Source organism: Macaca nemestrina, chromosome 14 (genome assembly GCF_043159975.1).
Source record: "Macaca nemestrina isolate mMacNem1 chromosome 14, mMacNem.hap1, whole genome shotgun sequence".
NCBI lineage: Eukaryota > Metazoa > Chordata > Mammalia > Primates > Cercopithecidae > Macaca > Macaca nemestrina.
Genome location: NC_092138.1, coordinates 114548909 through 114567910, shown reverse-complemented (window position 1 = coordinate 114567910; position 19002 = coordinate 114548909). Strand labels below are relative to the sequence as shown.

Genomic DNA, 19002 nt, shown 5'->3' with positions numbered 1-19002 from the left:
ACAGGTGTGAGCCACTATTTCACTCTTGTAGGTAGCTCAAAAAACATTTCTTGGTGAATATGTGGAGGAAGCGCTCTTCTCCCATTCTTTCACTAATGATTTGGAGGGTTTGAGTCTGAAATAAACTGAAGGGGGTCCCCTAGTCCTGCACCCCCTAGGGAAAGCTGTCCAGAATCACAGCACAAGTCCCCATGCTGGGCCTCACCGAGATGTAGCTGGCATTGGCTCCCTTGGTCCCATTGTCCATGTTGGTAGCCAGGGCATGGATGGCAATCCGGGCGTGCGGAGCCACGTTAATGAAGAGCCGGCAGCCCCCTGCCTTACTTGTGGCTGGACTCAGCGAGGGGCTCACGATTTCACCCCAGGGCCCAAAGAGCTGCATGTCACATTCTGCAGGGGGAGCAAGTGGGACATAGAAACCCAGACAGACCTCTGATGCCACAGGCCAGGGCAACTCACAGCCGGGAAGCAGTGCAGGGCAGCATGGCACTGTGGTCAATATTGGGGTTCCCAGGCAAACCCTGCTGAACCCCACCTCTACCACTTCTTGGCCCAGTGACTTTGGGCAAAGGCTAAATGTTCTGGGCTCTGGTTCCCTCCTCTGCAACTGAAGGAAACAATGGCATGCACTGAGCAGAGTGGTCTTTAGGACTCAATGATGTCACATGTGCAAGAGTGTTTCACACTGAACCTGGCACCAAGGATAGGCTCCACCCATGGCAGCCACTGCTGTTCCTCAGAGCTCACTGGAGCCGCCACCTGCCTATACCTCCTGCACCTCTTTCAAGGCAGATGCCTGTGTGGGTGGGGCTGGGCCGGGAAGCGAGAAGCAATGTGAACGGTGACAGTGGGCTCATGGCCTTTTGGCAGGACCCAGCAGCGCCTGTGCGCTGAGGCACATACACAGCTCTCTGCTCAGGCAGGTGCAAGGAGGAGGCGCACTAGGTCTCTGCAGAGGCTAAGCCCACTGCCGCTAAGCCCCTGACACCTGGGGGAGCCGAGGAACCTCTGGAACCGGCTAGGGAAGCCGACTTCGGCCAGCTCAGACTGTTGGGAGAGGGCAAGCCCCCCAGGACAACCGAGAGGGCTATCAGAGGGTATCTAGGGGGCCATGGGCAAGGCAGGGGTCCCTGAGGTGGCATCCTCTGTCTGAGGTGTGCTTGTGGGTGCACACGCATGTACAAGCATGTGTGCTCACACCAGTGCACTAGAACAGGGCCGAGGGACAGTGGCTCTCACAAAAACCCTAAAGGGCCTTGAAAGGCTGGAGGGTTGGGGGCGGGGCGGGTGGGTGTGGGGCAGAGGCCTGAGGGACTGACCGAGGATGTGGACCACATCCCACATCCATCCATCTTGCTGCACAGTCCCAAAGAGGAGGGATGTAGCACTCATCCTGCGACCTCTCCCTGGCATGTACAGACTGACACTGGCCAACCCCAGCTCCTTCCATCTCAGTCAGCTCCCTCTGTATCTTCCCACTACCCCACTGGGACTGGCCCCATCCCCAGCAGCACCCACCCAGCCTCCCTGCCAGGACCGGAGCACCCAGGGGAGGTGGAGAAGGCCTGGCCATACCTCTGTAGAAGGTTTCAGGAGCAAGCTGGCTCCCATACCGCAGCAGCACCCCGCCTCCCGGCTGCCTGCAGCGCTGCTTCACCACCAGCGTGTTGGTCTTGGAGCTGAAAGTCATGCCCAATAGCTTCCTGCACATCTTCCTCCAGGTGAGCCGGCCCCAAAGCAACAACATGTCCCCTAGGAAGCGGCAGGGCAGTGAGGGTCCAGCACTACCATGCCTGGTCAGCAGAGGAGTGGCTCCGGGGTAGACTGAGCGGAGTTCAAGTCCTGCCTCTCCCACTGCTGGCTATGTGACTCTAAGTAACTGAGCACGTCACTTAATCTCTCCTAGCCTCAGTTTCCTCATCTGTAAAATGCAGATCCTCACTCCCCAGTCATGAGATGGAATGCAAACTAAAGTTGGGAATGTACATGGGGCTCCTGCCAGGAATGGGGCATGCAGCGTTGTGCTGGCTCCTGGCAGGGGCCATAACTGGCAGCATCGCTTTCACGGCCCTAGACATACCCGCACTGCAGTTGAGAGAACTCTCAAGGACACGGAGGGTCACCACCTCCCCGAGGGGCCGCCCAATGGCCACTGCACAGTCTGCCTGCCTTGGTCCTCGCATGTCAATGGTTCCTGTTGGCTCAAGGTGCTGCCTGCCACAGGCACCTGAAAAGGGAGCAGGAGACAGGTAAGCAGTACTTCCAGGATTTCCAGCAGGGCAGGCTCCGGGGCTTCCAAGCTGAGGAAGGAGACCAGGAGGTAGGGGTGGATCCTGTTCCCCAAGGCCCAGCTGGAAGCCTTCTCAGGACAGGGATGGGGGCTAGGTAGGTCAAAGCATCACCCTCAGGGCACAGGGCTGCTTCCAGATGCTCCAGCAAGCAGGGGCACATGCAGAGCAGCCCACAGGCTAGGGGGCTCACAAGCTGGGTTCCTAACTTCAAGTTACTTCCCCTTAATAGTAGTAAAAGGGAGGTTTTGCTTTGCCAGGGAGGAAGAGGGCCAGCCCTGATCCTGGCCTCCCAGGCACACATCCCAGGAACCAAGCTCTTGTGCCAGTCCTTCCCAGAGGGAGACGCCTTTGCCCACCCCTCCTACAGCAGCTGCCCGACAGGAAGGAGGACAGGACGTAACTGGACTGCGCCGAGCTTTCCTGGGGCCCGGGCAGGAGCCGCCGAGGCTGGGGAGCCGGGGAGAAGAGCAGGGCCGGGGCCTGGGACCACTCCAGGGAGGCACCAGCAGGGGTGGCTGTGGTCTGTCCTGGAGCAGTGGCTTCTTCGTGAGGCACCAGGTTGGGCGTCCCCTGTCCCACACAGGGCCCAGCCCAGCAGCCACGCACAGTCACTGGCTTGGGCAAGTGCTGGCAGAAATCAGCCGGCACAGGCGCCTGGGCCTGGGGTCCGAGGCAGGTGTCATGCCGGCGCTGGATGCCATCCCCACAGGAAACAGAGCACTGCCAAGAGAGGGGAGGAGGAGTCACAGCTGACCCTGGCCAGAAAGTGACAAGGAAGTGGTAACTACAGGCCAGGAGTGATCCAATATAATCTTTGTACAAGGTTGGAGGCAGGTAAGTGTCTCCATTCCACAGATGAGAAAATTGAGGTTCAGAGAAGGCACCCAGCACAGGTCATGTAGGTGGGAGGAGCCAGAATTCAAGCCTGGGTCCCTGTCACCCTCATGGCCTCTCTCTCTCTCCAAGCCTTAGAGCAAGCAGGCCTGTGGGGCTGCGGCTCATCTCTGTCTGCTGTGCCCCTGTGCCCTCCACACCATGAGCAAGCCCCTCCAGGGGCAGCCTGAGCCCCATTTACCATTGTCTTTCCTGCCCTGCCAGGTGCGTGGCACAGCTGGCATTCCCTTATCTGTATAGAGCTGAGTGGCCTGCTGTTCATCTTCCAGTGTCCCCAAACCTAAGAGCCTCTTAAGTCCTAGCTGCCCACAGGTCTCTAGGCCTTCTGTGTATCTGCCTCTAGGTGCCCCCTCACCAACAGACCCAGCTCTCTCCTTCCTTTCTGGGGACACAATGAACCAATGCCCCCTAGACTCCCTCACACATAAGCAGCCATAGCTGATGCCCGCCCCAGCCCCACAGGGGTCCCAAGCGCCCGCTGTGCTCACCTCCGTCCAGGTGCCGACATACCAGCGGTAGGTGCAGTCAGCAATGAGACAGGGGACGCTGGCCTGGGGCCGCACCAGTGCCGCACAGGCCGCCTCTTCCACCTCCACGTCCTGGCCTTGGTCGAGCTGCACACAGGCCACCGAGCGCCTAGCAGTGCCAAGGCCACAGCTGGCCGAACATGGGCCAAGGGACATGACTTTCCACCTGCAGGAAGAGAAGACCCCAAAGAGAGGCTGGGTCTCCCCAGAAACGGTACTGCCCCATGCGGGCCCCTCTCCACCGGCGTGTCCTCGAACAGTTGCCTAGACAGCTTCTGTGGCCAGGCGAGATGGGAAGTGCAGCCACAGAGCCCCTCCTGTCTGGGGCCAGGGCTCACAGCCACAGGAGAGCTACCAAAAGGCCCTGGAGGAAAGAGCCTGCTTTTTCCCTAATTGCACATCCCCCTCTCATCGCCTTTCTCACAGAACACCTGTCAGCACCCCAGGGGCTGCCTATGGAACCAAGTAACAGCAACAGGAAGCGAGCCCCTGGGTAACAGGAGACAGGTCTCACCACCCCACGTTCTACAAGGGGGAAGGCCGAGGACCTTAACCCTGCCCATGTTGATCTGTAATCATTCAATAACTAATTATGGCCCGCGTTCTTCAAAGCCCAGACACGAACCCAGGCGCCTGCAAGGGAGCTGGGATCTTCATCACAATACTGTTCTCCCCCATGGCGCTGCAGCGCTGCCTCTTGGACCCGTGCTTTCTGTGGCCTGGCGCTGTTCTACATGACACTGGGAGGTGGCAGTGAACCAAACCAGACCCCACCTCCACTCGGAGCATGGATTGTTCTCCATTTGGGCATCACTGGCATAAGCGACTGGATGCTGCTTTGCTGTGGGGGCTGTCGTGTGTATTGCAGAAATTTTATTTTTTTAGTTTATTTTAATGGTTTTCTTTGAGACATGGTCTCATTCTGTCATCCAGGCTGGAGGGCAGTGGTGCAATCAGGGCTCACTGCAGCCTCAGCCTCCAGGGTTCAAGCCATCCTCTCACCTCAGCCTCCCAAGTAGCTGAGACTACAAGCGTGTGCCATCATGCCCAGCTAATTTTTGTAATTTTTGTTTGTTTGTTTTTGTTTTTGAGATGGAGTCTCACTCTGTCGCCCAGGCTGGAGTGCAGTGGCGCGATCTCAGCTCACTGCAAGCTCCGCCTCCTGGGTTCACGCCATTCTCCTGCCTCAGCCTCCGGAGTAGCTGCGACGACAGGCGCCCGCCACCACACCCAACAAATTTTTTGTATTTTTAGTAGAGACAGGGTTTCACCATGTTAGCCAGGATGGTCTCAATCTTCTGACCTCGTGATCTGCCCACCTTGGCCTCCCAAAGTGCTGGGATTACAGGCATTAGCCACTGCGCACGGCCAATTTTTGTATTTTTTGTAGAGATGGGGTTTCACTATGTTGCCCAGGCTGGTCTAGAACTCCTGGGCTCAAGCGATCCTCCCGCCTTGGCCTCCCAAAGTGCCAAGCAGAGCGTCACAGGAGGGACGAGTGTGCCATTCTGGACCGATGCTCAGGGAGGGCTCTGGGTCATTCTGGAGTTGTGGTGTCTGAGCTGAACCTGGGGGAGGGATATTCAGGGCCTCGAGGATATCCACAGAAGACATCAGGCAGCAAGAGCTAGCACAGAAGCCCTAAGTCAGGGGATTATCCCTGGACTGTTCCAGGACAGTGAGGCCAGGGTGGCTACAGCAACGTCAGAGGGATAGCCAGAGCTCATGTGGTGTGTGCCTGCATCCCAGCTACTTGGGAGGCTGAAGCAGGAGAATCACTTGAGCCCAGGAGTTCAAGTCAGGACTGGGCAACATAGTGAGACCCCATCTCTGAAAAAAAGTGAGGGGAGGCTCAGTGGCCCAAGAGGCGGTCTGTAGAGAACAGGGCTACCTGGCAGGCTGTGCTAGGTGTGGGAGGTGAAGTTTAATCACCATGCAGGCAGCGTGTAGTGTGAAAAACCCTGCAATTCCCATAAAATCCCAGATCATCTCTAAATGTGATGTGGAAAAATAAATGGGACACACAGCCAAGGGACTTTAGCACAGGCAAAGAAATCAGGACACACCTGTGACACGGATGTTAAATGGCTATAAAGCTACAACATTTAAAACAATTTTTTATGGGCAAGAGAATAGCTAGAAAAAAACACACAAACAGAAACTGGCAGATCACTTGAGGTCAGGAGTTCAAGACCAGCCTGGCCAACATAGTGAAACCCTGTCTCTATTAAAAATACAAAATCAGTTGGGTGTGGTGGTGGGCACCTGTAATCCTAGCTACTCGGGAGGCTGAGGCATGAAAATCACTTGAACCCAGGAAGCGGAGGTTGCAGTGAGCTGAGATTGCACCACTGCACCCCACCCTGGGTGACAGAGAAAAACTCTGTCTCAAAAAAAAAAAAAAAAAGGAGAAGAAAAAAACCTAGTAGAAAGCCTAGACATAGATTCTAACATACACCAATACCACCAAGGAGCCACCTGGGGGCATCAGGGCTTGTTCAACAGATGCTGGTTAACAATTTAGAAAAAAAAAAAAAAAATCCCTTGGTCCCTACTTTGCAAATACATTAGTACACGGTTTAAATGTAAGTAAAATCTTTTTTTTTTTTTTTGAGACAGGGTCTCACTCTGTTCCCTAGGCTGGAGTGCAGTGGTGGTATGATCTCTGCTCACTGCAGCCTTGAACTCCCAAGGTTCAGGTGATTCTCCTGCCTCAGCCTCCCAAGTAGCTGGGAATACTGGCATGCACCACCATGCCCAAATTTTTGTATTTATAGTAGAGATGAGGTTTTGGCATGTTGCCCAGGCTGGTCTCAAACTTCTGGGCTCAAATGATCCACCCACCTCAGCCTCCTAAAGTACTGAGATTACAGGCATGAGCCACCACGTCCAGCCTAAATTTAAGTGAAATCTTATCTGTAACTGGATGTATTTAAAACTAAGGAGACTGGCTGGGTTCGATGGCTCACGCCTGTAATCCCAGCACTTTGGAATGCTGAGGTAGGCAGGTCTCCTGAGGTCAGGAGTTCAAGATCAGCCTGACCAATATGGTAAACCCTGCCTCTACTAAAAATACAAAAATTAGCTGGGTGTGGTGGTATGTGCCTTTATTCCCAGCTACTCGGGAGGCTGAGACAGGAGAATGGCTTGAACCTGGGAGACGGAGGTTGCAGTGAGCCAAGATTGCACCACTGCCTGGGCAACAAAGCGAGACTCCATCTCAAAGTAAATAAATAAATAAATAAATAAATAAATAAATGTAAGTGGACAGGAAGGAAACATGGCAGTAGGGTGCTATCTATTAAACCTGAGTGCTGGAACACACATGTCCGTTACATTCTTTTCTGGACGTTTCTATATGATGTAGAAAAGTACTTCTTTATTAAAAATGCTAAACCTACAAAAAGAAACCATTAAAGAATTGTAAATGAGGTAGGCAAATGTTCGCCCTTTACCACTGGGCTCTGGACCTCACGGACTTGAACATGATTCTGTACCGTGTCCTAGTGTGGCTTTGTGTGTCCCTGCAGGGACCTCCATCCCTCCCAGCTTCCACATCAGAATGCTGGTGCTCACAGCTTCAGGTTCTGCTCAAATGCTGCCTCGTCTGTCCCCCAGGCCTCCCCACACCGCACCCTGCCTGCACGGTGCTTAAACTTCACCTCCCACACCTAGCACAGCCTGCCAGGTAGCCCTATTCCTTACAGACTGGCTCTTGGGCCACTGAGCCCCCAACCCCATCTTGTTTTGTTTTGTTTTTGGGAGGGAGTCTCGCTGTGTTGCCCAGGCTGGAGTGCAGTAGCACAATCTTGGCTCACTGCAACCTCCACCTCCCAGGTTCAAGCGATTCTCCTGCCTCCACCTCCCAAGTAGCTGGGATTACAGGTGTACACCACCACACCCGGCTAATTTCTTTTTGTTTGTTTGTTTTTTGAGATGGAGTTTTGCTGCTCTTGACCAGGCTGGAGTCCAGTGGTGTGAGCTTGGCTTACCACAACCTTGGCCTCCCAGGTTCAAGCGATTCTCCTGCCTCAGCCTCCTGAGTAACTGGGATTACAGGCATGCACTACCACACCTGGCTAATTTTGCATTTTTAGTAGAGTGGGGTTTCTCCATGCTGGTCAGGCTGGTCTCGAACTCCCGACCTCAGGTGGTCCGCCTGCCTCAGCCTCCCAAAGTGCTGGGATTACAGGCGTGAGCCACCACACCCAGCCTAATTTTTGTATTTTTAGTAGAGATGGGGTTTCACCATGTTGGCCCGGCTGGTCTCAAGCTCCTGACCTCAGGTAATCCACCCGCTTTGGCCTTCCATAGTGCTGGGATTATAGGCATGAGCCACCACACCTGGCCCCGTCTTGTTTTTTTTTTAGAGATGAGGTCTCACTGTGTTGCCCAGGTTGGACTTGCGCTTCTGGACTCAAGTGATTCTCCTGATTCAGCCTTCCAAGTAGCTGCGATTATAGGCGCACACCACAGCACCTGGCCTGGCATCTGCACACACCAGGAGCTGCCCCTCCCGTCACCGGCTGACTCACCTAGGTGGGCAGGGCTCCAGGCTGCAGGCCTCCTGGGGGTCTGGGCGAGGCAGCCCCTGGCATTGGGTGTCCAACAGGATCTCCTCCTCCTCATCCTCCCCATGGGCCCGGGCACAATACAGGATCCTCCGCATGACCCCTCCCCCACAGCTCATGCTGCAGGCCGCCAGCTTGTACTGCCACCTGGAGCAAACTGAAGTCGGGGACCCCAAACAGCCCCAGGGCCTGGGAACCCAGGGGAGTCAGGTCTCCCCCTTCCTTTCCCCAGACCAGGAAGAGACAGGAAGCTGGGAAGGGCCTGGAGAGGTTCTCTTTCTGGAGGCCCCCTTGTGTCCTCACCAAGAGGCTTGGCAGAGTGGACAGACCCATTTTACAGAAGGGAGAGGTGAGGGCAAACGACAGATGTCGTATCCCAGAGACAGTGGGGACAGGGGTCCAGGCACCCAAGGGCCCTGCATGTCTTTCTTGAACAGTGATCCCAGCACCACTGCCCTGGAGCCCACCTCGCTAGCTCTCCCCTCCTCCCCTCCTGCTGTGTTTGGCTGCATCACACTGAATACCATCCATCAAACTGCACTCCCCCTCTGTCCTGTTATTATCTGTCCTCTTTCCCCCTCCATTTGCTCCAGGAGGTCAGGGACGTTTCTCTGCCTTGTTCTCTGCTGTGTCCCCCAGCTCCAGGACAGCCCCGGGGCTTAGGTGCTCCATAAAGAGCAGGTTATGAAGAAACATCCCAGCAACCACGTGTGCCCACAGCATCCCAGATCCTGTGCAATGTACTTTACACGCATTGCATCTAGCATGCATTTTACACTCGTTGCATTTAGCATATACTTCACATGCATTTAATTCTTTCATTAAAACCCCCCCCCCAGTCTTCTGGGGGCACAATATGACCTGCTCCCACTGGTGAGGACAAAAGATCTGGCTTGGAGGTGAGGGAAGAGCCAGGATGCAGACCTAGAACCCCCTGTCTTCTTGGGAAGGGGCCCCCCTGGCAGGGCAGGGCTCTGGGCTGCAGTCTTCAAAGGGGCTGGGCCGGGGCTCTGGCCCGCACTTGGAGTGACGTAGGGGGATGGGGTGGCCATGGTCTAGCCTCACACAGCACACAGCCAGCGGCACCTGCCCCCCTCCGCAGGTCACTGGGCATGGAGCCAAGGCTAGGGTCTCCCACGTGCAGGGAGAAGGCCAGCACTCTGTAGGAGGCCACATCCCAAGGCCAGACTTTCCCCTGCACAGTCTTGCTCCCCTCACTCACCGAGCAGGGCACGGGACAGCCTGGCAGACCTCCCGCCGGCTTCCAGGCTTGCTTGCCAGGCCACACAGCTCCTCTTGGACAGGCACCCTGAGGGCAGCGTCCATGCACAGGAAACGCAGCTCCATCAGGCCTGCATGGACGAAGCAGAGACCTGGAGCCCCAAGGGGTGGGCTCAGCAAGGACCACAGCCTGGGCTCACTGGGCAGCTCTAGCACATAAGGCCTGCATGGGTCTCGCCTCTGCCACTTACCAGCTGTGTGACCTCAGACAATTGACTTAACCCTCTGAATCTTAGATTAAAAAAAAAGATAATGGCATCTCCCTTGCAGAGTCATTTATAAAGATTTTTAAAAGGGGAGATGAAAAGTGCCTGGCACATAGTAGATACTTGACAAATGGTAGCTGTTATTGTTTATTGAGAGGCATTATAAGAATTGCAATATGGGCCGGGCACAGTGGTTCACGCCTGTAATCCCAGCACTTTGGGAGGCCGAGGTGGGCGGATCATGAGGTCAGGAGTTCGAGACCAGCCTGACCAACATGGTGAAACCCCGTCTCTACTAAAAATACAAAAATTAGCTGGGCGTGGTGGTGCGCACCTGTAATCCCAGCTATTCAAGAAGCTGAGGCGGAGAATCACTTGAACCCGGGAGGCAGAGGTTGCAGTGAGTCAAGATCGCGCCAGTGGACTCCAGCCTGGGCGACAGAGCAAGACCCCATCTCAAAAAAAAAAAAAGAAAAAAAAATCTCAATATGAAAATATCTGATTGTGTGTATCATAAAGATGTTATTAGGGCCAGTTTTCTCAAGTCTCTCCTTTAGGAATAGCCTCCAAAGAAATAGACAGTCTCAGTGGCTCATGCCCGTAATCCCAGCACTTTGGGAGGCCAAGGTGGGCGGATCACCTGAGGTCAGGAGTTCGAGTCCAGCATGGCCAACATGGTGAAACTCCCTCTCTACTAAAATAAAATACAAAAAATTAGCCAGGTATGGTGGCGCATCCCTGGAGTCCCAGTTGCTTGGGAGGCTGAGGCATGAGAATCGTTTGAACATGGGAAGCGGAGGTTGCAGTGAGCCAAGATTGCACCACTGCACTTCAGCCTGGGTGACAGAGGGAGACTGTCTCAAAAAAAAAAAAAAAAAGAAAAAAAAAATCTCTTGGTTGGGCACAGTGGCTCAAGCCTATAATCCCAGCACTTTGAGAGGCCGAGGCAGGAGGATGACTTGAGCTCAGGAGACCAGGCCGGGCAACATAGGGAGATCTCATCTCTGCCAAAAATACAAAAATTAGCAGGGTATAGTAGCTGCTCAGGAGGCTGAGGTGGGAGGAAGCCCAGGTGGCAGAGGTTGTAGTGAGCTGAAATTGCACCACCGCACTCCAACCTGGTGACAGAGCAAGACCTTGTCTAAGAAAAGAAAAGAAAAGAAAAGAGAAAAGAAATCTCTTTTTGGTCTCGGTTTCAAACAGGCTGACATTTTACTGAGCAAGTGGTTAGGGTGTTCATTTAAGAACACGGTGTATCTTCTCAAGCCCATTAGGATGGCCATTATAAAAAACACAGAAATAGGCCAGGTATGGTGGCTCACGCCTGTAATCCCAGCACTTTGGGAGGCCAAGGCAGGCAGATCACCTGAGGTCAGGAGCTTGGGACCAACCTGGCCAACATGGTGAAATCTCATCTCTACTAAATAAAAAAATTAGCCAGGCATGGTGGCAGACGCCTATAGTCCCAGCTACTCAGGAGGCTGAAGCACGAGAATCACTTGAGACGCGGAGGTGAAGCTTGCAGTGAGCCAAGATCGTGCCACTGCACTCCAGCCTCAGCAACAGAATGAGACTCTGTCACCAAAAAAAAAAATTAAAAAAAAAAAACAGAAATGAAAAGTGTTGGCAAGGATGGGAGAACATTGGAACTCTTATGCACCATTGGTGGAAATGTAAAATGGTGCAGCCACTGGGGAAAACAATCCAGCAGTTCCTCAAAAATTAAACATGGAATTCTCATCTGACCCAGCTAGCACACTTCTGGGTATACACCCGAAAGAACTGAAAGCAGGCCGGGCGCGGTGGCTCAAGCCTGTAATCCCAGCACTTTGGGAGGCTGAGACGGGCGGATCACGAGGTCAGGAGATCGAGACCATCCTGGCGAACACGGTGAAACCCCGTCTCTACTAAAAAGTACAAAAAACTAGCCGGGCGAGGTGGCGGGCGCCTGTAGTCCCAGCTACTCGGGAGGCTGAGCCAGGAGAATGGCGTAAACCCGGGAGGCGGAGCTTGCAGTGAGCAGAGATCGGGCCACTGCACTCCAGCCTGGGTGACAGAGCGAGACTCCGTCTCAAAAAAAAAAAAAAAAAAAAAAGAACTGAAAGCAGGAACTCAAACAGATATTTGCACACCCATGTTCACAGAAGCGTTATTCACAATAAAATAGCCAAAATGTGGAAGGAAGCCAAGTGTCCACTGATGAATAAATGGATAAACATATAAAGGATACACTCACAATGGAATCTTTTTCAGCCTTAAGAAGGAAACACACATGCTACAACATGGATGAACTGTGAGGACATCACACTCAGTGAAATCAACCAGTCACGAAAAGGTAAATGCTATATGATTCCACTTCTACAAGGTCCCTGGAATTGTAGAATTTGGAGACAGAAAGGAGAATGGAGGTTGCCAGGGGCTGTGGAGGAGGAAACGGGAGTTCGTGTTTCACAGGGACAGAGCTCCAGTTTGGGAAACTGGAAAAGTTCTGGAGAGGATGGTGGTGATGGCCGCACAACAATGTGACTGTGCTTTTATGTCACTGACGTGCATGGGGAGAAACAGTTACGATGGTAAATTGTATAATATGTGTGTTATACTACAATAAAGCAAGATTGGGAAAATAGAAGAATGCTGTGTACCTTTTTTTTTTTTTTTTTTGAGACAGAGTCTCGCTCTGTTGCCCAGGCTGGAGTGCAGTGGCGCGATCTCCGCTCACCGCAAGCTCCGCCTCCCGGGTTCACACCAGTCTCCTGCCTCAGCCTCCCGAGAAGCTGGGACTACAGGCGCCCGCCACCACACCTGGCTAGTTTTTGTTTTTTGTTTTTTGGTTTTTTTTGTATTTTTAGTAGAGACGGGGTTTCACCGTGTTTGCCAGGATGGTCTCGATCTTCTGACCTCATGATCCGCCCACCTCAGCCTCCCAAAGTGCTGGGATTACAGGCGTGAGCCACCGCGCCCGGCCTAACACCGTGTCTCTTAAAGCTAAGGTTTCTCTGCTCGGGTCGTCAACTGGGGCCCCCTCTGGCAGCTCTGCCGGGGCCATCAGGAATAGCTCTCGTGCCACACTGCCCGTCATTATTGTCTTTTCCTACTTTTCAGCCAGTCAACATTTAAAGTGGCTGTCACATTTGAAGTGGCTGTCAGCTTTCTATACTTAATCTCCTTGTATTACTGCGTGTTCCCATACAGTCTGGATTTTCTGCAATCCACCTCAAATGCTTTTTAGAAGGGGGCAAGATGCAAGTGGATAAGAGAGTTACCATGGTGCTGGTCCCCAGGAGCATCCCAGGGGCCCTCACCTCGCCCGCAGGAGACGGAGCACGGCCCTGCCAGAGGGGTCCACACGTGTGCAGCTTGAGCCCCTGTCCTGATGCTGCCCCATGGGAAGGGAGCCTCCTCCCCTGCAGAGGTGGCATCCAGCTGTGGGGAACAGCAACAAGTTCGTGGGTCTGGGACTCCTCTGAGCACCCAGCGACCCCCGTCCCAATCTTCTCAGGAGGCAGCAGAGAGAGCAGGAAGTGGCATGTGTACACCGGGGCTCCCTCCCCTGTTCCCTTGGCTCCCCGGTCTCCTGGCAGGTGTCCTTGCTGCACACCCCACCTTTGCAGGCTCCTCGGCAGCATGAGTGCTCACTATGGGCCTGGCCGAGAGCTGGGAACCAAGAGTGGGACGCGGGAGCATGACTGGCCCTGCAATCCCCCCAGCCATGAGGGGCGAGGGTTGCCAGCACCCAGGCCAGAGAGCAAGGCCAGTCAGCCTCCAGCCCCTGGACACCGGGCGGGAGCCTGGCAGCGTTTCTCTGCACAGCAGCTGCATTATACTCTCCTCAGATGCTTCTCTCAGCCCGGCTTGCAAGGGGAATGGGAGCCTCCCGAGGGGCCCTGAGCCCTCTTTCTAAGCTTCTTTTCTGAGCAGGGGTGGCCCTCAGACAGCATTCCCACAGAAGGAAGGTGTTCTCGCTCTGGCCTGGAGGACAATGATGATGGGTGCTCCTCATTCTCCCAGCCAGGTAAAGGACCCAATAGCCCCAGCCACTCTCATGCCCAGGGCACTCACATGGCCCCAGCCTGCAGGGCATGACATCCCGACACACGGCTCAGGGGCAGGCAGCTTCTCATCTACGGAGTCAGGCCCTTCAGTCGCTGGAGCCTCCAGGCCATCTGCCCCCGGCACACAGGTCTCGTTCTGCAAGGCCGGGCCTGGTCCACTGGCTGATGTGCATGGGCCGGGCTCTGACACCTCCCACCTGAGGATGGCATGAGACAGTCATCAGGCCCTGCCTCTGCCACCCAGTGGAAGGTACAGCCCAGCTGCTAGGGGCAGGGAGGCAGAGGACCTGCTCCCCAACATCCAGGAGCCCAAAGGGGGGTCACACAGAGAAGTGAAGCTCAGGGTCTCTCCCTGAAGCACTGGGTTCTCCGTTCATCAGCCAGCAAGTTCCCATTCAACAAGCACCCCCTGCCTCCAGGGTGCAGAGACAGAACCTATCCCTGGCTGGGCGCGGTAGCTCACACCTGTAATCTCAGCACTTTGGGAGGCTGAGGTGAGCAGACTGCTCGAGCCCGAGAGTTGGAGACCAGCCTGGGCAACATGGCAAAACCCTGTTTCTACAAAAAATACAAAAATTAACTGAGCCTGGTGGCGCACACCTGCCAAGGCAGGAGGCTGCAGTGAGCCAAGATCAAGCCACTGCATACCAGGCTGGGTGAGAGAGCAAAACTCTGTCTTAAAAAAAAAAAAAAAGAGAGAACCCGTGCCTCCTACCCTCCAGAGGCAGAGACCGACCTCCAGCCAGGCAATCACTGACTCCATGCACCATAGCAGGTGCAGAGAAACAGGTGCCACATGGAATCGGATCACCAGGTTCAACGGCGGCCAATGGGTTTCAGCTGTGAGTCAGCCCTGCGCTGGAGTGGCTGCCTGGAGAGCTGTGTTGAGAAGGATTCTGAGGCCCTATCTGGCCTCAGCGGGGAAAAGTGGTGATTGCTTTGCCTGCCACAGATGAGGGGGCAGGGAAAGGAGTCCAGAGCTATGAGTGGGCCACCAATGATCCAGACCAATCCCCTCCCACCGGTCAGGTCACAAAACTGAAGCCCACAGAGGAGGGGACTTGCCCTGTCACTCAGCTGGTTAGTGGCAGGGCAGGATGATAAGCCATTGTCAACTTGGACACTGAGGGGAGGAGATGCAGCCATGTGGGCACAGTGGAGATGGTGGTGATGAGCAAGTGACATCTCCCACTCCGTTCACTTTGACCTCATCCTCGAAACCACCCCCTCCCCAGGCAGGTCGGCATCCCCATTTCAGAGCAGGGGCTCGGAAGCTCAGAGACGGAAACAATGGGTCCAGGCTCTCCTGGGTAGTAAGGAACTCTGACACCGGCACTTACAACCACCAGGTGACACTGCCCATCACCCTGGATGGTGAGGCTCCACCAGAGGCCTCAGGAGGAGGGGATTCTCAGAAGGACTGGGGCTCAGCGCAGGGACAAACTCTGCCAGGGAGTCCCTCTCCCAGGCCCACCTAGCCCTGGGCTCACCTGGCGGGGCAGGGCTGGGGGTTGCAGATTTCCACTGCCACAGCTGGCTGCTGGTCCCCTGCTGTGCACCGGGCTGGGGGCAACGTCTTCAGGAGGCTGCCCTGGGCCTCCACGCAGCGCACTGGCCGCTCCCGCAGGCCACCCCCACAGGAGACACTGCATGGGCCGAAGTCTCCCACCGCCCAGCTGAGGAAGGAGAGAGAGCGTTGGGGCCCTGGCCAGGTCCCAGGCTAACTTGGGGTGATGGGGTGGTGGGTGCTGACACACTTCTCCTGGTCTGGGACAAGCAATGGGTATTAGGACCAGCCTAGCTTCTCCAGGTGTCCCCAGGCTGCCAGACAGATGGCTGAGCCTGAGGACACCCGAATCACATGCTGGTGGGCAGCTGCCCTGTCCTGCACCCAGCAGGGATGGCCTTGTCCCTAACAGTGTGCCCATCAGGTGCAGTGACAGCCAGGGACTTTGCACCAGAGCTCCCCAAGTCTCCCCACAACCCTCCAGGTAGGCAATCACCTCCATCTCGCCATGAGCACCTGAGCTCAAGAGAGGCCTCGGTGGCCCGGACAAGGTGGCAGCAGGTGTGAGTCCCACTGGGCTAACATTGTCACCGTGTCTGCCCTGAGCCTCAGTGTCCTCACATGCAGAAGGGGGCACTCACAGAGCTCCCTCGCAGGGCTGTGGGCAGGGGTAGTGAGAGCCTGCACAGAAGCAGCTCAGCCCGGCCCTGCCACATGGGCCCCATAGGCCAGGGACAGAGCCCAGCAGCCCCAGCAGAACCCTCTCTCCCACCGGAGCTGCGCAGACAGCACCACACTCACTACGGAGGGCAAGGTTCGAGCATGCAGGCCTCTGGCCACGCTGGTGGCTGCTGGCTCCCTTGGCACCGGGCAGTCTCTACCAACTCCTTCCTGGCCTGGTCCAGGCAGCTGTAGTTTACCCAGCGCAGCCCTGGGAGGGAAGCGTGAGGGCTAGGCTGCCTCCCTGTAGAGGCAAGCCATGCTGTGGGCGAGCCTTCCCTGGGTCTCACCTGCCCCACAGCTCACCGAGCAGGGCCCACGCACAGCGGCCCACACCCAGGCCTGCCGCGGCTTAGGCTGGAAGTAGGTGAAAGTGATGTCTGGGCAGGTGAGGTTGCCATACTCCTCGCCGTACCGCCTGTAAACCTGCAGACAGACAAACAGCTTCAGGCCTTGTCCAGTGGGTTCCCTGAGGGTCACTGTCACGGCCACCTCCCCTGGGAAGCCTCCCAACTTCTTCTTCCATCCCTATAATCTTTCATTCAACAAGCAATCACTGGCCAGGCACGGTAGCTCATGCCTGTAAACCGAAAACTTTGGGAGCCTGAGGCAGGCAGATCACTTGAGCCTAGAAGTTTCAGACCAGCCTGGGCAACATTGTGAGACTCCATCTCTATTTAAAAACAAAAAAAAATCAAAAAATCAGCTGGGCATGATGGGGCACGCCTGTAGTCCCAGCTACTTGGGAGGCTGAGGTGGGAGGATCACTTGAGCCCAGGAGGTCAAGGCTGCAGTGAGCTGTGATAGTGCCAACGCACTCCAGCCTGGGCGACAGTGAGACCCTCTCTCAAAAAACAACAAAAACAAAAATAATGACAGGCAATTGCCGACACTGACCTGTACCAGGCTCTGGGTAGAGCACAGTGCACAGGACACTGGCTGAGCCACAAGGAGCTCTCAGTGGGTTGGGATAGGGGGCTGGGGCCAGGTAATTACCAAGTCATTGGTAGGTTAGGGGATAGGGTATTCAGGCAGCACAGAGAAGGCTCCCGAAGCTGGTTGGGTAAAGGATAACGTACAATGGAGGAGGCAGGCCCACCTTAGGCTGAGCTAAGGAGCCCAAGAAGGGCTAGGGCAGGGCCAGCTCAGAAAGGGCTTCTGGAGCCAGAGCTGAGGCCTGTGGGGTTGGCAGGAAGAAACTGGATCCCTGGGGCCCTGTGGCCGGCTACTGGCTTGGGCCTGGCCTGGAGAGCACTGGGAAGAATTTCAGCAGGTTCCTGGGCCTGAGGCTCTTCAGGAGGGTAACTGGGTCTTGTACCCAAGGCCAGCCCAAGAAAGAGGCCAACCTGGAGGCCAGAGCCCAGGGCGAGGTGACATTCAGCACCTGCCCCCTCGATGCCCACATCTGGCCACCGCCTCAAGCCTGTGTTGGTTACAGTGGGGTTTCTCAGGCCCAACACAGGGAAGTCTTGACTCAGGGAATGTGCAGAGGACCCAAGAATCTGCTGTTTTACACACTGCAGAGGATGACGGGAGAGCACTCAGCAGCCAGCATCTGGAGACAATGTCCCAGGCAAGGGGAGGGGAGGAAGGGAGCCCTATTGGGGGAAGGGAAGGGATGAGCCACTCACAGGGGCTTGCTCCGGCCCGGCCTGGCCTGATATTGGGGAGGCCCTGCTGTCTCTGGCAGCTGTAGGGGCAGAGGACGCTGCCAGAGCAGCCAGCTGGAGCCGCTGAGACTGGGCCCCTCTCCCAAGGTTCTCAGGTCTGTTTCAGCCTGCGCTCATGTCTCTCCACCCTCCACATGCCTTCCTCAGCAAAGCATCAACAGGGACATACAGGGGCGAGCACAGAACACCGAGGACACACCTGAACAAGGCCTTCCGGTTCCCACGCACTCTACCCCAAAGAAGCAGTGGGAGCCAGCATCTGTTCTCAGCATCCTCAGCACCAAGGCCTGCTCCCCAGATGCCACTGCCCCTGCATCCACACCTTCATCTCCCCACAAACCCACACAGTAGGACCTTCCTTCATCCCTCCCACATCGACACTGTTCCCTTGGCCATATGCTTCCCTCCCTGCTTGGCCTGGCAGTATCTGCTCATCTGAGACCTCAGCTCCATCACTCTTTCCCGGGGAGCCCTGGACCCCTGCCTGGGGCCCTCCGACCTTACCTGATCCCAGAACTGCAGGGCCTTCTCCCACAGGCTCTGGGCACAGGCACATTTGGGTATTTATTTGTGGGACCCTAAGCCCCCGGAGGAGCTAGCTGCATTTTGCTTAGCACAGGGCCCAATACATAGTGGGTTCCCTGTAAGTGGCCACTGAATGAATAAATGAACGAATCAGGGAATGGATGGATGGACAAACGCGAAAGCAGCCATAGCCCCCAAGAAGCCGCCCCCACTGGCCTCCCCCAGGCTCTCCTGCTGACCTGGATCTCAGCATCTTCCTGGAGGGGTCCCCAGATGCGGATCTCCTCCAGGTGGGGCAGCCGGTCCTTGGTGAGGGCCACTCTGTACTCGACACGGCCATCCTCCAGGAGGGAGGGGTAGGTGGTGTTAGAGGAGATGCTCGTCTTCCCAGCCACAACGTAGCGCCCTCCAATCCTCACCGCTGTCGGAGAACCAGCCCTGTTAGCCGTGTGGAACTGAGCACCCATCCTCCTCACAGGCACATGTCAGTGACTCTCCTTCCCAGGGTCCCCAGCCCTCCTCTAAGGAGCTGCAGGCATCTGAGCCAGAGGCTTCCCCACAGCGGAGGCTCTGTGCTTCTTTCCACAACCTGGTGAGTGCCATGAGCAAGTGCACTCATGCACAGAACTCGACAGGCTCAGGGCTCAGGGACCCCACGGCAAGGGCCGGCAACCAAGGCTTCAAAGGTTAGGTGCAGGCACACTCCAGAAAGAAAGACCCACTGTGGCCCTGAACAGCAAAGAAGGAGGCCTTGCCCA

At 55.7% G+C, this 19002-nt stretch overlaps 1 protein-coding gene across 9 annotated transcripts in view; it reads right to left on the bottom strand.

Moving 5' to 3' along the window:
* Nucleotides 1–19002, bottom strand: part of LOC105471867 (ADAM metallopeptidase with thrombospondin type 1 motif 13) — a 42283-nt gene that overhangs the window by 1093 nt on the left and 22188 nt on the right. For 5 of the 9 annotated variants that reach the window (XM_071078546.1, XM_071078547.1, XM_071078552.1 and 2 more), the window contains 13 exons: nucleotides 18484–18665; nucleotides 16340–16475; nucleotides 16131–16260; nucleotides 15313–15498; nucleotides 13830–14019; nucleotides 13073–13193; nucleotides 9506–9635; nucleotides 8248–8472; nucleotides 3674–3878; nucleotides 2693–3011; nucleotides 2081–2227; nucleotides 1576–1752; nucleotides 206–390 (listed from right to left, as the gene is read on the bottom strand). In XM_071078546.1, the coding sequence (XP_070934647.1) occupies nucleotides 206–390; nucleotides 1576–1752; nucleotides 2081–2227; nucleotides 2693–3011; nucleotides 3674–3878; nucleotides 8248–8472; nucleotides 9506–9635; nucleotides 13073–13193; nucleotides 13830–14019; nucleotides 15313–15498; nucleotides 16131–16260; nucleotides 16340–16475; nucleotides 18484–18665 (2333 nt within the window). Of the gene's footprint in view, nucleotides 1–205; nucleotides 391–1575; nucleotides 1753–2080; nucleotides 2228–2692; nucleotides 3012–3673; nucleotides 3879–8247; nucleotides 8473–9505; nucleotides 9636–13072; nucleotides 13194–13829; nucleotides 14020–15312; nucleotides 15499–16130; nucleotides 16261–16339; nucleotides 16476–18483; nucleotides 18666–19002 lie in introns of those variants that run through there. The other 4 variants (XM_071078548.1, XM_071078549.1, XR_011612907.1 and 1 more) reach the window with 3 other exon arrangements.